We start from the raw sequence: 13,140 nt of genomic DNA on the forward strand, positions 1-13,140 counted from the left end.
GGATACTTCGTGAATAACAGTAGTGCGTTGACTGTCAAGTGCTAGTGAACTTGGAAATTAATATCAAGATGATTAGAGAAAGCTTCATGGATAATGCAATATATGATTTGTGCTTTGATAGATGGTATATTATGGAGAAATTAAAAGTGAATGGTTTGGTGAAACAAATAATTTTTTAATATATACTTATTACCAGTAATATATAAACTTTTTTAACTAGAGGAGAAAAAACACCCATAAACCTACCATTTTATTTTTGATTTTTGTTATTCCTTTTCAAAATTTGTTTATATGCATAAGTATCTTTACAAATTTGTCATAATAGTATAAGTAAAATTCATCATATTAATTTACTTAACACTTTACCCTATTTATAGTTTAAAAAATATTTTATTGGTTGCATATACTATTCCCTATCTTTACCGTAGTTTAATAAATCCAAAATTGTTTCACTATCACAAATAATATTCTAATGAGCATCACGATACCCACAGATTTTTTTTACTCCATTGTCTGGATTATTTCCTCAGCATAAATACCTAGAAGAATTACATAATTAGTGGCATAAGTAATGGGAATTAAATTTTTATTACTTTTGATCTGTATCGTAAACTGCATTCCAAAAGCTTTTTCTGTGCTACCCCAAATAAAGTTTTATAGTAGGATACTGGGTATCCTGCTGTAAATTTTTTACAATTTTTATTTTAGATTCAGGAGGTTCATATGCAAGTTTGTTGCCTGACTATACTGTGTGTTGCAGAGGTTTAGGGTGTGAATGATCCCGTCATCCAGACACTAAGCATAGTGCTGGTATCTTTCCAAGCCAGAGATAGTCCTGCTTAAATATTATTGATTTGCAAAGTGTAAGGTTAAATTTCAAAAAGAGAAGTTCTTGCCTGTTTGGAAATACAAACTGAAAATGTTTACAATGAAATGAAATGGTCTCTGAGATTTGCTCACAAATCATCTGGAAAGAATAGTGGGGTAGGGTTACAGAGGAAAAAAGATTGGCCTTGTTTTGGTAATTTTTAAAGCTGAGTTATGGGTACATGGGAGTTTATTATATTATTGTCTCTACCTCTGTGTATGTTTGAACTTTTCTTATAATAACAATTAAAAAAGAAAGAAAGGAAAATATGACCCCGTCTAAACCTCTGATGTTTAGTCATTAGTGCTCTCTGAGGTTTTACGTTTCTTCTTGCTGTCACTTTTCTTCACTGTCCAAATGGGGTTTTGCCATCATGCACAGTTCCCTTATTTGGGAGTGTGGAAATAGGGTATAGGTAAAATCAGGAGCTTTTCAGGAGAAAATAACAGCTTCTAACTAGTTCTGAGTCTCCTTTAATTCAAATAAAACTGTGGCCTTTAATTAAAACAAAAATTGCTCATGATGTGATGATATACTTTCTGATATAAATTCTTTTAAAAAATGTTTCTGAGCAGAAAGAAGAATATTAAAGTCATTCATCAGCATTTATCAAGTGTTCACTGGTGAAGCCTCTACTGTATCCCTTGAGGCATTTGAAAAAGACAGTGTTCCTTGCCCTCAAGATGATAACGGCCTGTTTGGAGACACACAGCAAATGCTCAGAGACATTTAGATAGAACATAATTTATGAAAGTACTATAAGTACTATACATTAACCAGTATTGGATTCCACATTCATTCTTTTGTGGCATAGAAGGAAATGGTACTATCCATATAAACTTCACACGTTCACACAGGTATCATTTTATCCTTAATCCTTCTTAAAATTGATGTCTTTACTGCTTCTCTTCCACTCTGACTTAGTCAGTCCTAGAAATTGTTAATTTTCTTCCTTCTCTGCTGTCTTCAGAGAAGGCACCAGGGAAGGTTCCTTCCAAATCACAAGGAACATGTCATGGGATCCTCTTATAACAAAGCTGCTTTTTTTACTTTATTTTATTTATGGTTAGGATTCAAGACTGACAGGCTGTTTCAAATTCCTCCTGCTATTGAGAAACAGAGTATTATATCAATAGAAATATCTACGTTGCTTACCTTGCTGTGTTTCTGAGTTCCGTGGTCCCAGCAGTTGTTGAGGAGTATTGTTAACGTGCTTTTTCATCTGGTTTCCTCTGGATATTTCTGGTGGAATGTGATGACTTACAGACTTTGCTGGTCTCTGCTGGGTCCCTCTGCCTGTCTGGTTTATAGGCTATTTCTATGTGGCTTGGACCTCAGGATTCTTTTATCTCGTATTGATAAAAACTTAGTCTATGGTATTAAGTTATATAAATTGAAAGACTAATAGTGTGTAAAACTTATTTTTAAATTTCTGTTCTTTAATGGACTTTTTATTTTTGAGAAGTGCTATATAACTGAGCTAATTCAATTCAGTAGAGAAGATGGCTCTTTGATTGCAGCTCTCAGATTTTGGGGTTTTATCTTGTCAACTGTTCCAGATACTAAGTTTCTGTTAGCTTCTGTTGCATTTGTACCTCTCACTGTTGCTGATTATTTAAATTCTCAAGAGATATAAATGCAGTTACTTGCATCCAATTTTTTTTTTCTTTTCTTTCCAGCTAGGAGTTCTCCTCTTTATCACTCTTTCTCTTCCTATGTTGGTGAATTGTCTTGACAGTATAAAAACCTTGAAGTTCAACTCGAGTCTTTTCTCCGAAAGCTCAGATCAGAGTTTTCCCTGCTGCTTCTTCCGGCTTCTGTCTTCAGACCTGTTAATTCCTCCGCAGCAAAGACACCTGAGTCACAGGGAAATCACTCAGCCCCAGTGTAACTTAATGAAAGACAGCAGGCTTTACCCTCAGACAGTCCTGGTTTTGTGTACTCCAAGTACCACTTACTGGTCATGTAACCCTAAGAAAGTCACTTAGCCTCTCTAAGTTTTCCCATTGGTGTAATATGAGTATTAGTTAATAATTTATGGATTTTCAGAAGGTTTAAATGGGATAATGTTTATAAAGTAATTGCCATAGTGGCTGATATGTGGCAAAATCTTATGAAATGGTAGCTATTCATATATTAACAACAGTATCTCCTGGTGGAGGGGAGAGGAGAATGGGTGGGTACAGGATACAGAATCAAAATGCCAGACAGGCAGACAGGAGACCTTAAAATCTAAAGATGCTGCCCAGTGATCCTAAAGAAGGGCTAAGTGGGGTCACTTTTCTACTTTTGTCCCAGTGGATCATCTTGCCTTGATGTATCCAGGGCCCCACCATGTACGGACGTGTGGCCAGTGTATCTGAACTAGGTATGGATGTTAAGTAGGATTTTAACAGATGTTTGGGGAGGATGGCGGTATAGAGGAGATAATACAGATGGAGGAAACACTGAGAGCAAAATTGTAGAACATTTTCAGGGAACAAAATCCGCCATGCTGGTGATACAAGGTGTAAGTGGGAGCAGTTAAGGGAACGTAAGTCATGGAAAATTGAAAACAGTTTGTAGATAGCCTTAAATGTCATGCTAGAAAATTGTATTTCATTCTGTAGGTAATAGTGAACCATTAAAAAATTTCTTTTTATTATGGGGCAGTATTTGGAGGTTTGGATTTCAGGAAGGGTACATTATGTAAACTTGATTAGTAAGTATGGACAATAAAGCATGAGTCACCAATCCCATTACCTACAGTATCTAGAAAAAATATGTCTGTCTCTTACCCTGTCTTAAAACAGGTGCGTTTTGTTTCTGAAGAGGCTATTGTTGAAGAGTACCATTTAACCCACTTGTTCCTAAGGTGTTTGTTTCTCTCCTATTTCTACCCTTCTTAACATCTATTGCCTACTCATCCACTCCTTTCTCTCCTACCACATAGTAGCCTAAGTGGAGTTGCCAAAATTAGGGATAAACAGTAACAACGCAAAATAATTATTAGAGAAAAACTAGAAGCAATATTGACTTCATACGGAGCCCCCTCATCAACTTGAACTTCTTTTCTCTGCAATCAGTTTCTCAGGTTGAAAACTTGAACTTCTTAAATCTTTCTTGACTACTAAAGCCAGTATTGCCATCAAATCAATAGTCAGAACTGAACTGTAGGAAGGAGGCAAATTTTCTTAGTGTAGATCTTGGAGTCAGGGTGGTTTTAGGGAATCAGGAAGGCTGATTTGACAAGTTTCACTGCTGGATTGACAGTGGTGGGAAATGAGAGTGAAAGCAATAATATCTCCAAACTTATCTGCATGTAGCTCTCACTTGATAGTTTCTTTTATTTAGAATGCTTTATTTTCCCCTTTATTCTAAAGCTCATCCCCTTCTTTTCGTAAAAAACTGTGCTCAAAAAGCATATATTCCATGATCCTGAATAACCTGCCTGATTCAGTTATGATTGTTTCAACAATTCGCCAGCACTTACGAATGTTGCTCTTAAAAAAAAATCAAGCAAACCTAAAAATAATCACCTTTTTGACCCAATAGCCTCCTTTATCTCTCTTTTCACAGTTAGACTTCCCAATTGGATAGTGTACATGCATTGCCTCTACTTCATTTTCTCCATCAATTTTCCAGTATTTATAATCTAGCTTCTGCACATATTCCTGCCTCTTGCAAAATTGCTTTTCTAGCATTGCCAATGACATTGTAATGAGTAAACATAATAATTTACAATGTTTATCATACTTGCAACATTTGAAATTGCTGATCAGGTCTTTACATTTTCTTTTTCTTTTCTTTTCTTTTATCTTTTTTTTGACACAGAGTCTCACTCTGTTGCCCAGGCTGGAGTGCAGCGGTGCCATCTTGGCTCACTGCATCCCCTGCCTCCCAGGTTCAAGCGATTCTCGTGTCTCAGCCTCCCAAGTAGCTGGGATTACAGATGTGTGCCACACCCAGCTGATTTTTGTACTTTTTAGTAGAGACGGGGTTTTGCCATGTTGGGCAGGCTGGTCTCCAACTCCTGGCCTTAAGTGATCTGCCTGCCTTGGTCTCCCAAAGTGTTGGGATTACACTAAAATAAAATACTTAAATATAAATACTTAAATATAAATCTAACAATATACGAGCCACCATACCCGGCCAATTTATCGTTTTTTCTTTAATGGATATACTTTTGGTATCATACATATCAAAGGAGTAATCAGCTAACCAAAAATTACAAGATTTTCTTCTGTTTTATGGTTTTATGTTTTTATATTCATGTCCCATTTTGAGTTAATTTATGTATGTATATGGTATGACATAAAATCCAAGCTTTATGTCTTTGCATATGGATATCAGGCTTTTCCAGCACCATTCGTTGAAAAACCCTAAACTTTCTTTTTTTGTTGTTATTTCTTTTTTGTGTGTGTTTTTCTTTATTTCTTCTAAAAAAAAAAAAAAAAGGATACATGTGCAGAACATGCAGGTTTGTTACGTAGGTATACATGTGCCATGGTGGTTTGCTGTACCTATTGACCCATCCTTTAAGTTCCCTCCCCTCACCCCCCACTCCCCAACTGGCCCTGGTGTGTGTTTTTCCCTGTCTGTGTTCATGTGTTCTCATTGCTCAACTCGCACTTATGAGTGACAACACGCAGTGTTTGGTTTTCTGTTCCTGTGGTAGTTTGCTGAGGATGATGGCTTCTAGCTTCATCCATGTCCCTGCAAAGGACATGATCTCATTCCTTTTTATGGCTGCATAGTATTCCATGGTGTATATGTGCCACATTTTCTTTATCCAGTCTATCATTGATGGGCATTTGGGTTGGTTCCAAGTCTTTGCTATTATAAATAGTGCTGCAATAAACATACATGTGCATGTGTCTTTATAGTAGTGTGATTTATAATCCTTTGGGTATATACACAATAATGGGATTGATGGGTCAAATAGTATTTCTGGTTCTGTATCCTTGAGGAATTGCCATACTGTCTTCCACAGCGGTTGAACTAATTTACATTCCTGCTAACAAGGTAAAAGCATTCCTATTTCTCCACACCCTTGCCAGCATCTATTGTTGACTTTTTAATAATCTCCATTCTGACTGGCATGAGATGGTATCTCACTGGTATTTCTCTGATGATCAGTGATGTTGAGCTTTTTTTTTTTTCATACATTTGTTGGTCGTGTAGAGGTCTTCTTTTGAGAAGTGTCTGTTCATATCCTTTGCTCACTTTTTGATGGGGTTGTAAATTTAAGTTCCCTGTAAATTATGGATATTAGACCTTTATCAGGTAGGTAGATTGCAAAAAATTTCTCCCATTCTGTAAGTTGCCTGTTCACTCTGATGATAATTTCTGTTGCTGTGCAGAAGCTCTTTAGTTTAATTAGATCCCATTTGTCAATTTTGGCTTTTGTTTCAATTGTTTTTGGCATTTTTGTCGTGAAGTCTCTGCCCATACCTATATCCTAAATGGTACTGCCTATGTTTTCTTCTACGGTGAAAACACCTAAACGTTCTATATTAAATTGCCTTTGCATCTTTGTTAAAAATCAACTGACCGGCCAGGCATGGTGGCTCATGCCTGTAATCCCAGAACTTTGGGAGGCCAAGGTGGGCAGATCACGAGGTCAGGAGATCGAGACCATTCTGGCCAACATGGTGAAACCCCGTCTCTACTAAAATACAAAAAAATTAGCCAGGTGTGGTGGTGCGCACCTGTAGTCCCAGCTACTTGGGAGACTGAGGCAGGGGAATTGCTTGAATCCGGAGGGGCGGGGGTGGAGGTTGCAGTGAGCTGAGATCGTGCCACTGCACTCCAGCCTGGTGACAGAGGAAGACTCCATCTCAAAAAAAAAAAAAAAAAAATCAATTGACCACATTTGTGGGTCTTTTTCTAGACTTTCTATTCTGTTAGGTTCATCTACATATCACATCACCAATACCATACTGTCTCAATTACTGTAGTATATCTTAATATTAGATTGTATGAGTCTTCTAGCTGTTCCTTTAGAAAAATCTTTGTCTATTCTTGTTCCTTTACATTTACATATATATTCTAGAATTCACTGTTCTATATCTATAAAGAATCTTGATGGCATTTTTATTGTGATTGCATTAATTCTGTGGAGCAATTTGGGAAAAATTGACATCTTAACTACATAAGTCTTCCAATCCATGAACAGAGTTTGAGTTGACATCTTTGCTTTATAGGGTCTTTCAATTCATGGACAGAGTTTGTCTCTCCATTTACTTACATTTTCTTTGATTTTTTTTTTTTACTTCAGAATTTTTTTTAAATCTTAGTGCACAGATTATGCACATATATTCTTAGGTTTATATTTAAGATTTTATTGAGAGAGTATTATAAATGATACTTATAAAAATGATTGGTTCCCTATTGTTCATTCCTAGTGAATAGAAAACAGTGGATATTTGAATGCTGACCTTGCATCTGCTAAAATTGCTAATAGCTCTAAGAACTTTTGTGTAGATTCCTTGGGATTTTATATGTAGATATCATGTCTACAAACAGAGGTAGTTTTATTTCTTCCTTCTCAATTTGAATATTTTCTTTTTCTTGTCCTACGTCACTTTCTAAGATTTCCAGTATGATATTAAATAGAACTGGTGAAAGTGGACATACCTGACTAATTCCTGGTCCTGAGAGGTAACAATTAGTCTCTTATTATGTTAGCTGTGGTTCTTTGTAAGAGCCCTCTATGATTAAGGAAGTTTTCTTATATTCCTAGTTTGCTAAGAATTTTAATTATGAATGGATATTGAATATTTAAAAATGCCTTTTCTGCATCTACTGATGTGATCATGTGGTTTTTCTTGTTTAGTTTGATTTTTTAATGTTGAACCAACTTTACATTTTTGGGATACACCTTAAATTGGGTGCGATGTATTATTCTTTTTATACATTTTTGGATTGGATTTGATAATATTTTGTTGAGGATTTTTATGTGCATGTTCTTAAGGAATATTGGTCTAGAGTTTTCTTATTTTTCTACAGTGGTAGCCTTATAAAATGAGTTGAGAAATATTCTCTCGTGGACTTTGGGAGGCTGAGGTGGCTGGATCACGAGGTCAGGAGACTGAGACCATCCTGGCTAACACAGTGAAACCCCGTCTCCACTAAAAATACAAAAATAAATTAGCCAGGCATGGTGGCAGGTGCCTATAGTCCCAGCTACTCGGGAGGCTGAGGCAGGAGAATGGCATGAACCTGGGAGGTGGAGCTTGCGGTGAGCCGAGATCAGGCCACTGCACTCCAGCCTGGGGGACAGAGCAAGACTCCATCTCAAAAAAAAAAAAAAACAAAAAACGAAACGAATTAGTCTCCCTTTCTGTTTTCTGGAGGATATTGTGTAGAATTGTTATTCTTTTTTAAATGATTGTTTGAATTCACCACTGAAACCATCTGTGTCTTGAATTTTCTCTTCTAGAAGGTGTTTAACTACAGATACAATTTCTTTAAGAAAAATAGGTTTATTCAAGTTTTCTGTTTCTACTTGGGTGAGTTTTCATAGCTTGTGTCTTTGAAGGAATGGGTCTATTTCATTTAGATTGTTGAATTTGTGCACACAGAGTTGTTTATAGTGTTCTCTCATTATCCTTTTTATGTCTGTAGGGTCAGTAGTGACATCTCATTCTTTATGTTGGTAATTTGTGTTCTCTCTCCTTTTTTTGGTCAATCTGTCTTAAAGTTTAACAATTTTATTGGTTTTTCTTTTCAAAGAAACACCTTTTAGTTTTATTGGATTTTGTCTATTTTTTCTGTTTTGAATTTCACTGATTTCTACTCTTTATTTCCTTTTGCTTACTTTGAATGTTTGCTCCTTCTTTTCTAACTTAAGATAGAAGTTAAAATTATTCATTTTGTATCTTCATTTCTAATATAAACACTTAATCTACAGATTTCTCTCTAAGCACTGCTTTAGTTTCATCCCACAGATTTTGATATATTTTCATTTTCATTCAGTTCAAAATATTTTCTATATTTTTGTGACTTTTTTGATTATTTAAGGGTGTGTTAATTTATAATATTTTGTAGTTTTTCCTGTATCTTCTTTGTTGACTTCTATTTTAATTCTATTAAGAGAACATTTATTGTCTTTTATATATATCAGAAAAGCTGCTGGAATTTTTTATTGGAATTGTGTTGTTTTTATAAATTAATTTGAGGAATACTGACATCTTAGCAATATTGACTGTTTTGGTCCATTAACAATATATATCTTTCTATTTATTTAGGTCTTCCTTAATTTTTCTCAGCAATGTTTTACAGTTCTAAGTGTAGAGATATTTCATCTCTCTTGTCAGATTTATCTATAAATATTTCATATTTTTAATGATATTGTAAAAGTCATTGTTTTAATTTTAATTTCTGATTTTTATTTTATTGCTAATATATGGAAATACAATTGATTTTGTACATTTGATCTTGTATTTTTCAACCTTGTGAAACTTAGCTATTAGTTCTAGAAATGCATATTTAATGTAACTATTGATATGCTTAGATTAAGTGTAACATTTATTATTAGTTTTCTGTTTTTCTGTTCTGTTTTTAAAATTTCTCTGTTTTCCTTTTCAAGCCATCTTTTGAGTAATGTAAGTAGTTACTTAAATAATTGTGAAGTTTCATTTTAATTTGCCTATTGTATTAGTATCCTAGGGCTGCTATCACAAATTACCACAAACTTAGTGATTTTAAACAACAGAAATGTACCCTCTCAGAGTTCTCAAGGCTGGAAGGCTGAAGTCAAGCAGGCCCTTGCCCCTCTGGGGGCTCTGAGGGAGAATCCATTCCTTGCCTCTTCCAGCTCTGGTGGCCATCATCAGCCCTGCATGTGGGGCCACATCACCCCCATCTCTGCTTCCATGGCCCCATTGTTTCCTGCTCTGTTTTCAGTGGCTACTCTAGAGATTATAATATACTTCCACACTTCACACAATCTGCTTAGAATTAATATTTTATCACTTCAAGTGAAATCAAGAAGTCTTTCAGCTACATAAGTCTCCTTACCCTCTCTCCTTTATGATGTAATTGTCATATACATTGCGTCTACGTGCATTGAAAATCCCAGCAGTGCTATTTTTTGGTTATAATTTTTGCTTCTTTCTGTGGTCTGCCACCCACTATTTGATTCCCAGGGGTCCCCTTTCCTGGTGTTCTGGCTGGAAAACAGTTTCAGCTCTTCCCATTGCAACTGGTTCTCATCTTGGGGCAAAGCAGTGAGAGAAAGGAGCCTGCAAGATCACTACCACCATCCCTGCATGACAGTTGCTTCTGCCCAGGGTAGAGTGGGAAGAGGGAAAAGGGGTCCACCCCATAAGGACAGCCTTTTCACTGCCAGTTGGCAGGGGCGGGGGCAAAGGACTGACTGACCTCTGCTGTGCTTGTGAGATGTGTGTGGGGTTGGGGTGGGGAGTAGGGGATGGGGGTGGGTGGCACTGCTGTTACTTCCTAGCACTTGAAGTCAGAAGTGTTTGGGGCTGCCTCCTGCTCATGACTAGTTGAGGGCAGACAGAGGGCTAGGTCGGTGGGGGTGGGGGGCTACCATTTTGCTGCCGGCAACTAGATCAAAAGGGATCTACCCGGCAGAGGCCCCTGCTCCTGATTTGCTAGGCAGAATAGGTTTTTTTTGGAGCTCTCCCTGTTTGGGCATGTTCACAGTTCTAATTCCAGGCAGTCCTAGAGCCCAAGATAGGATATATAGGGAGGAGGAAAAGACAAACAACAACAACGACAACAAAACACCCACCCTCAAACAAAAAGTCAGAGAGCTTCATTGCTTTGTTGTCCTTTCAATGCCGTACTCCCTACTTCCTTGGTCTTTTGTCATCTAGCTTTCAGCATTATCTGATAGGGATTTTATATATTCAGTTCAGATTTTTAGTTGTAATCAGTAGGAAAGATTGGATGGAGTGTGCTTAGTCTACCTCAACTGGAACCAGAGACCCTCTATGTAATTTGTAAAGATTTATCCAATATTTTTCACTACACTGAATAGTTGTCAAGGGTAATATCCTTGAGTGTAGTGCAATTCAGTATGTGAATCTATCCATATATTTGGGATCCAGCATACAGTATTTGATATGTGGTATAAATTCAGTGATAAAACCCTGTTCTACTCTGTTTTAATTATTTTTGTGATTTTTTTTATTGAAGCAAAGTATCATTTTTGTTTTAATGTTTGTATAGCTTTCCTGCCCTTGGCAGGAGTTATCCTCATATTTAGACTATACTTTCAGTTTTTTATGGTTGCCAAATCGACTTTTAGTTTTCATTGGGATTACTGCTTTGCTTTGCAGTGCTGAAACTTCTTTGTTGAAGAGATGTCTTCAGAGTCAGAAAAGGATAAAGAGAGACTGATTCAAGCTGCCAAAATGTTCTTCTTTCATGTACAAGATTTTGCTTCTGTCACAAACACACTGACTGAGTTGTTTAACCGCAGTATGAATACTCAAATCCTTTTGATGGCTGTGAAAAACAATAGTAACATTAAGGATTTTTTTGAGCAAATGCTCAAAATTTTTAAGGAGATGCAATCTGTAGTGGATGCAAAACATGACAAAATTCAAAAGGAGTCTTTAGGTTCCAAGGTTGCAATGGCCATGTACTCTGTGTTTCAGAAGGGTACCAATGTAGAGGAGTTGCATCAGTCAGCTAAAGAAGTGTTCAAAAGTGCCCATACACCAGTCATCATCTCTGCGCTAAACAGCAGTAACATCCTTGGGAGTTTGGAATCTTCTCTTTCACACTTGATGAAATTCCCCATCATGAATCTTCAATTAAGTGACTTCTATACAGAAGACACCAAAGAGCAATCAGATGTCACCACATCGGAGAGAACCAGGAGTCCAGATTCTTCCAAAGCCACTATGATAGACACCTTGAAAAAACTGCAGGATGCACTAAAAACTGAGGATTCCAAAAATCCCATAGAGTCAGCAGCAGATTTGTTGGAACAAATTGTCAAGGCTATGGGACCAATCTTAGAGATTCTCCAAAAAGCCATAAAGACTATGGAAATGAATATTTCTGTGTTTAAGAAAGCCAGTGACAAGTAGGGATACAACAGAACTGTTCATTTCTGTCAGAAAACTAATTCAAATCTTATGGTTTTTCATGGCGGTCTCTAAGATCTTTTGGTGCCAAACATGGTATGTTAGAACATAGTACACGAAAGTCATCTGGCAAAACATTTACCTGTAGTTTTGCTTTATTAAAATAAAAATAAATAATTCAGAAAGCCTGTTTGAAATCTCAGTCACTAAGAAGAATATAAACAAAGTGATATTACATTTGAGGATGTTTCTAAATATTATGTTTCATCTTAAAGCATAATTAAAACAACCCTAAGGATCATAATCATGTAAGTCACAGTGTTCTCAAATGTTGGTGTTTAGCAGAATCATCTAGAAGACTTATTAAAACAGACTGTTCAATTTCTGATTCTGTAGTCTGGGATCAGGCTCTAAAATTCACATTTCGAACGAGTTCTTAAAGGATGCTGTTGTTGCTTGTGCCTGGAGAGTCAACGCTTTAGGAGAATTGTCTTACTCAGAAAATTATGACTTCTCATGGAAATCAAATGCTTTTGGCTGACTTTTTAGCTTCACTGAGTGGCTTCCAATTGCCTGTCCAGCCCACATTACCCCTCACTCTCTGCCAGACCTGTCTGCTCCCTGACCTTATGCTGTACATACATCGATCATTCTGTATCTGCTTCTATTTTCTACTTTCCTCTAAATAAAACCGCATCTCTGATAGAAAGCTTTATCTAACCATAGGCCAGAGGAATCACATTTCTGTCTCAGCTTCAAGCATTTAATATTTAATATTTAATATTTGGCCTTGTTTTGGGCACTACACACTTGGCACATACTCTCTCTCGTTTTTTTCTCCTTCCGCTCACCCCTTCTCCCAGGCTACAGCCCTAAGGACTGGTTCAAATGCAGCCTCTTACTTAAAGCCTTCCAGCTGTCTCTTCTTGGCTAGATTGGAAGAAATCTTTCTTTTGAATTGTTTTGAACAGAAAACTTGATTTTCGCCTTTTTTTTTTTTTTTTTTTTTTTTTGGCCTTTCACTTGTGGCTTGCTTATGTTCTTAATTTCTCCCAAGAGATTGTAAACTCATGAGAGATCTGGCCTAGTGTTCTCAACTTTTAATCCCCAAAGTGCTTTGTACATAGTGTGGCTCAATACATGCATTTCTATGGCACAGGAAAAATGTACTTCAGATGTTGGTTGGCTTTTCCCAACATAGCATGTCATTACTGACTCATCAAT

At 36.6% G+C, this 13,140-nt stretch overlaps 2 protein-coding genes across 9 annotated transcripts in view; one reads left to right on the plus strand and one right to left on the minus strand.

Moving 5' to 3' along the window:
• SMCO3 (single-pass membrane protein with coiled-coil domains 3) overlaps positions 1 to 3,238 on the minus strand; it is a 9,022-nt gene extending 5,784 nt beyond the window's left edge. Inside the window, exon 1 of the mRNA XM_003906051.5 lies at positions 2,024 to 3,238. The gene's annotated coding sequence lies outside the window, so the exon portion shown is untranslated. The remainder of the gene's footprint in view (positions 1 to 2,023) is intronic.
• The window catches only part of C9H12orf60 (chromosome 9 C12orf60 homolog), a 20,252-nt gene extending 8,146 nt beyond the window's left edge, over positions 1 to 12,106 (plus strand). For all 8 annotated transcript variants that reach the window (XM_021922070.1, XM_021922069.1, XM_009180274.3 and 5 more), the window contains one exon: positions 11,161 to 12,106. In XM_021922070.1, the coding sequence (XP_021777762.1) occupies positions 11,185 to 11,919 (735 nt within the window). In that variant the 5' untranslated portion in view covers positions 11,161 to 11,184 and the 3' untranslated portion in view covers positions 11,920 to 12,106. The remainder of the gene's footprint in view (positions 1 to 11,160) is intronic.
• The last annotated feature ends 1,034 nt before the right edge of the window (positions 12,107 to 13,140 follow it).

Source organism: Papio anubis, chromosome 9, assembly GCF_008728515.1.
Source record: "Papio anubis isolate 15944 chromosome 9, Panubis1.0, whole genome shotgun sequence".
NCBI lineage: Eukaryota > Metazoa > Chordata > Mammalia > Primates > Cercopithecidae > Papio > Papio anubis.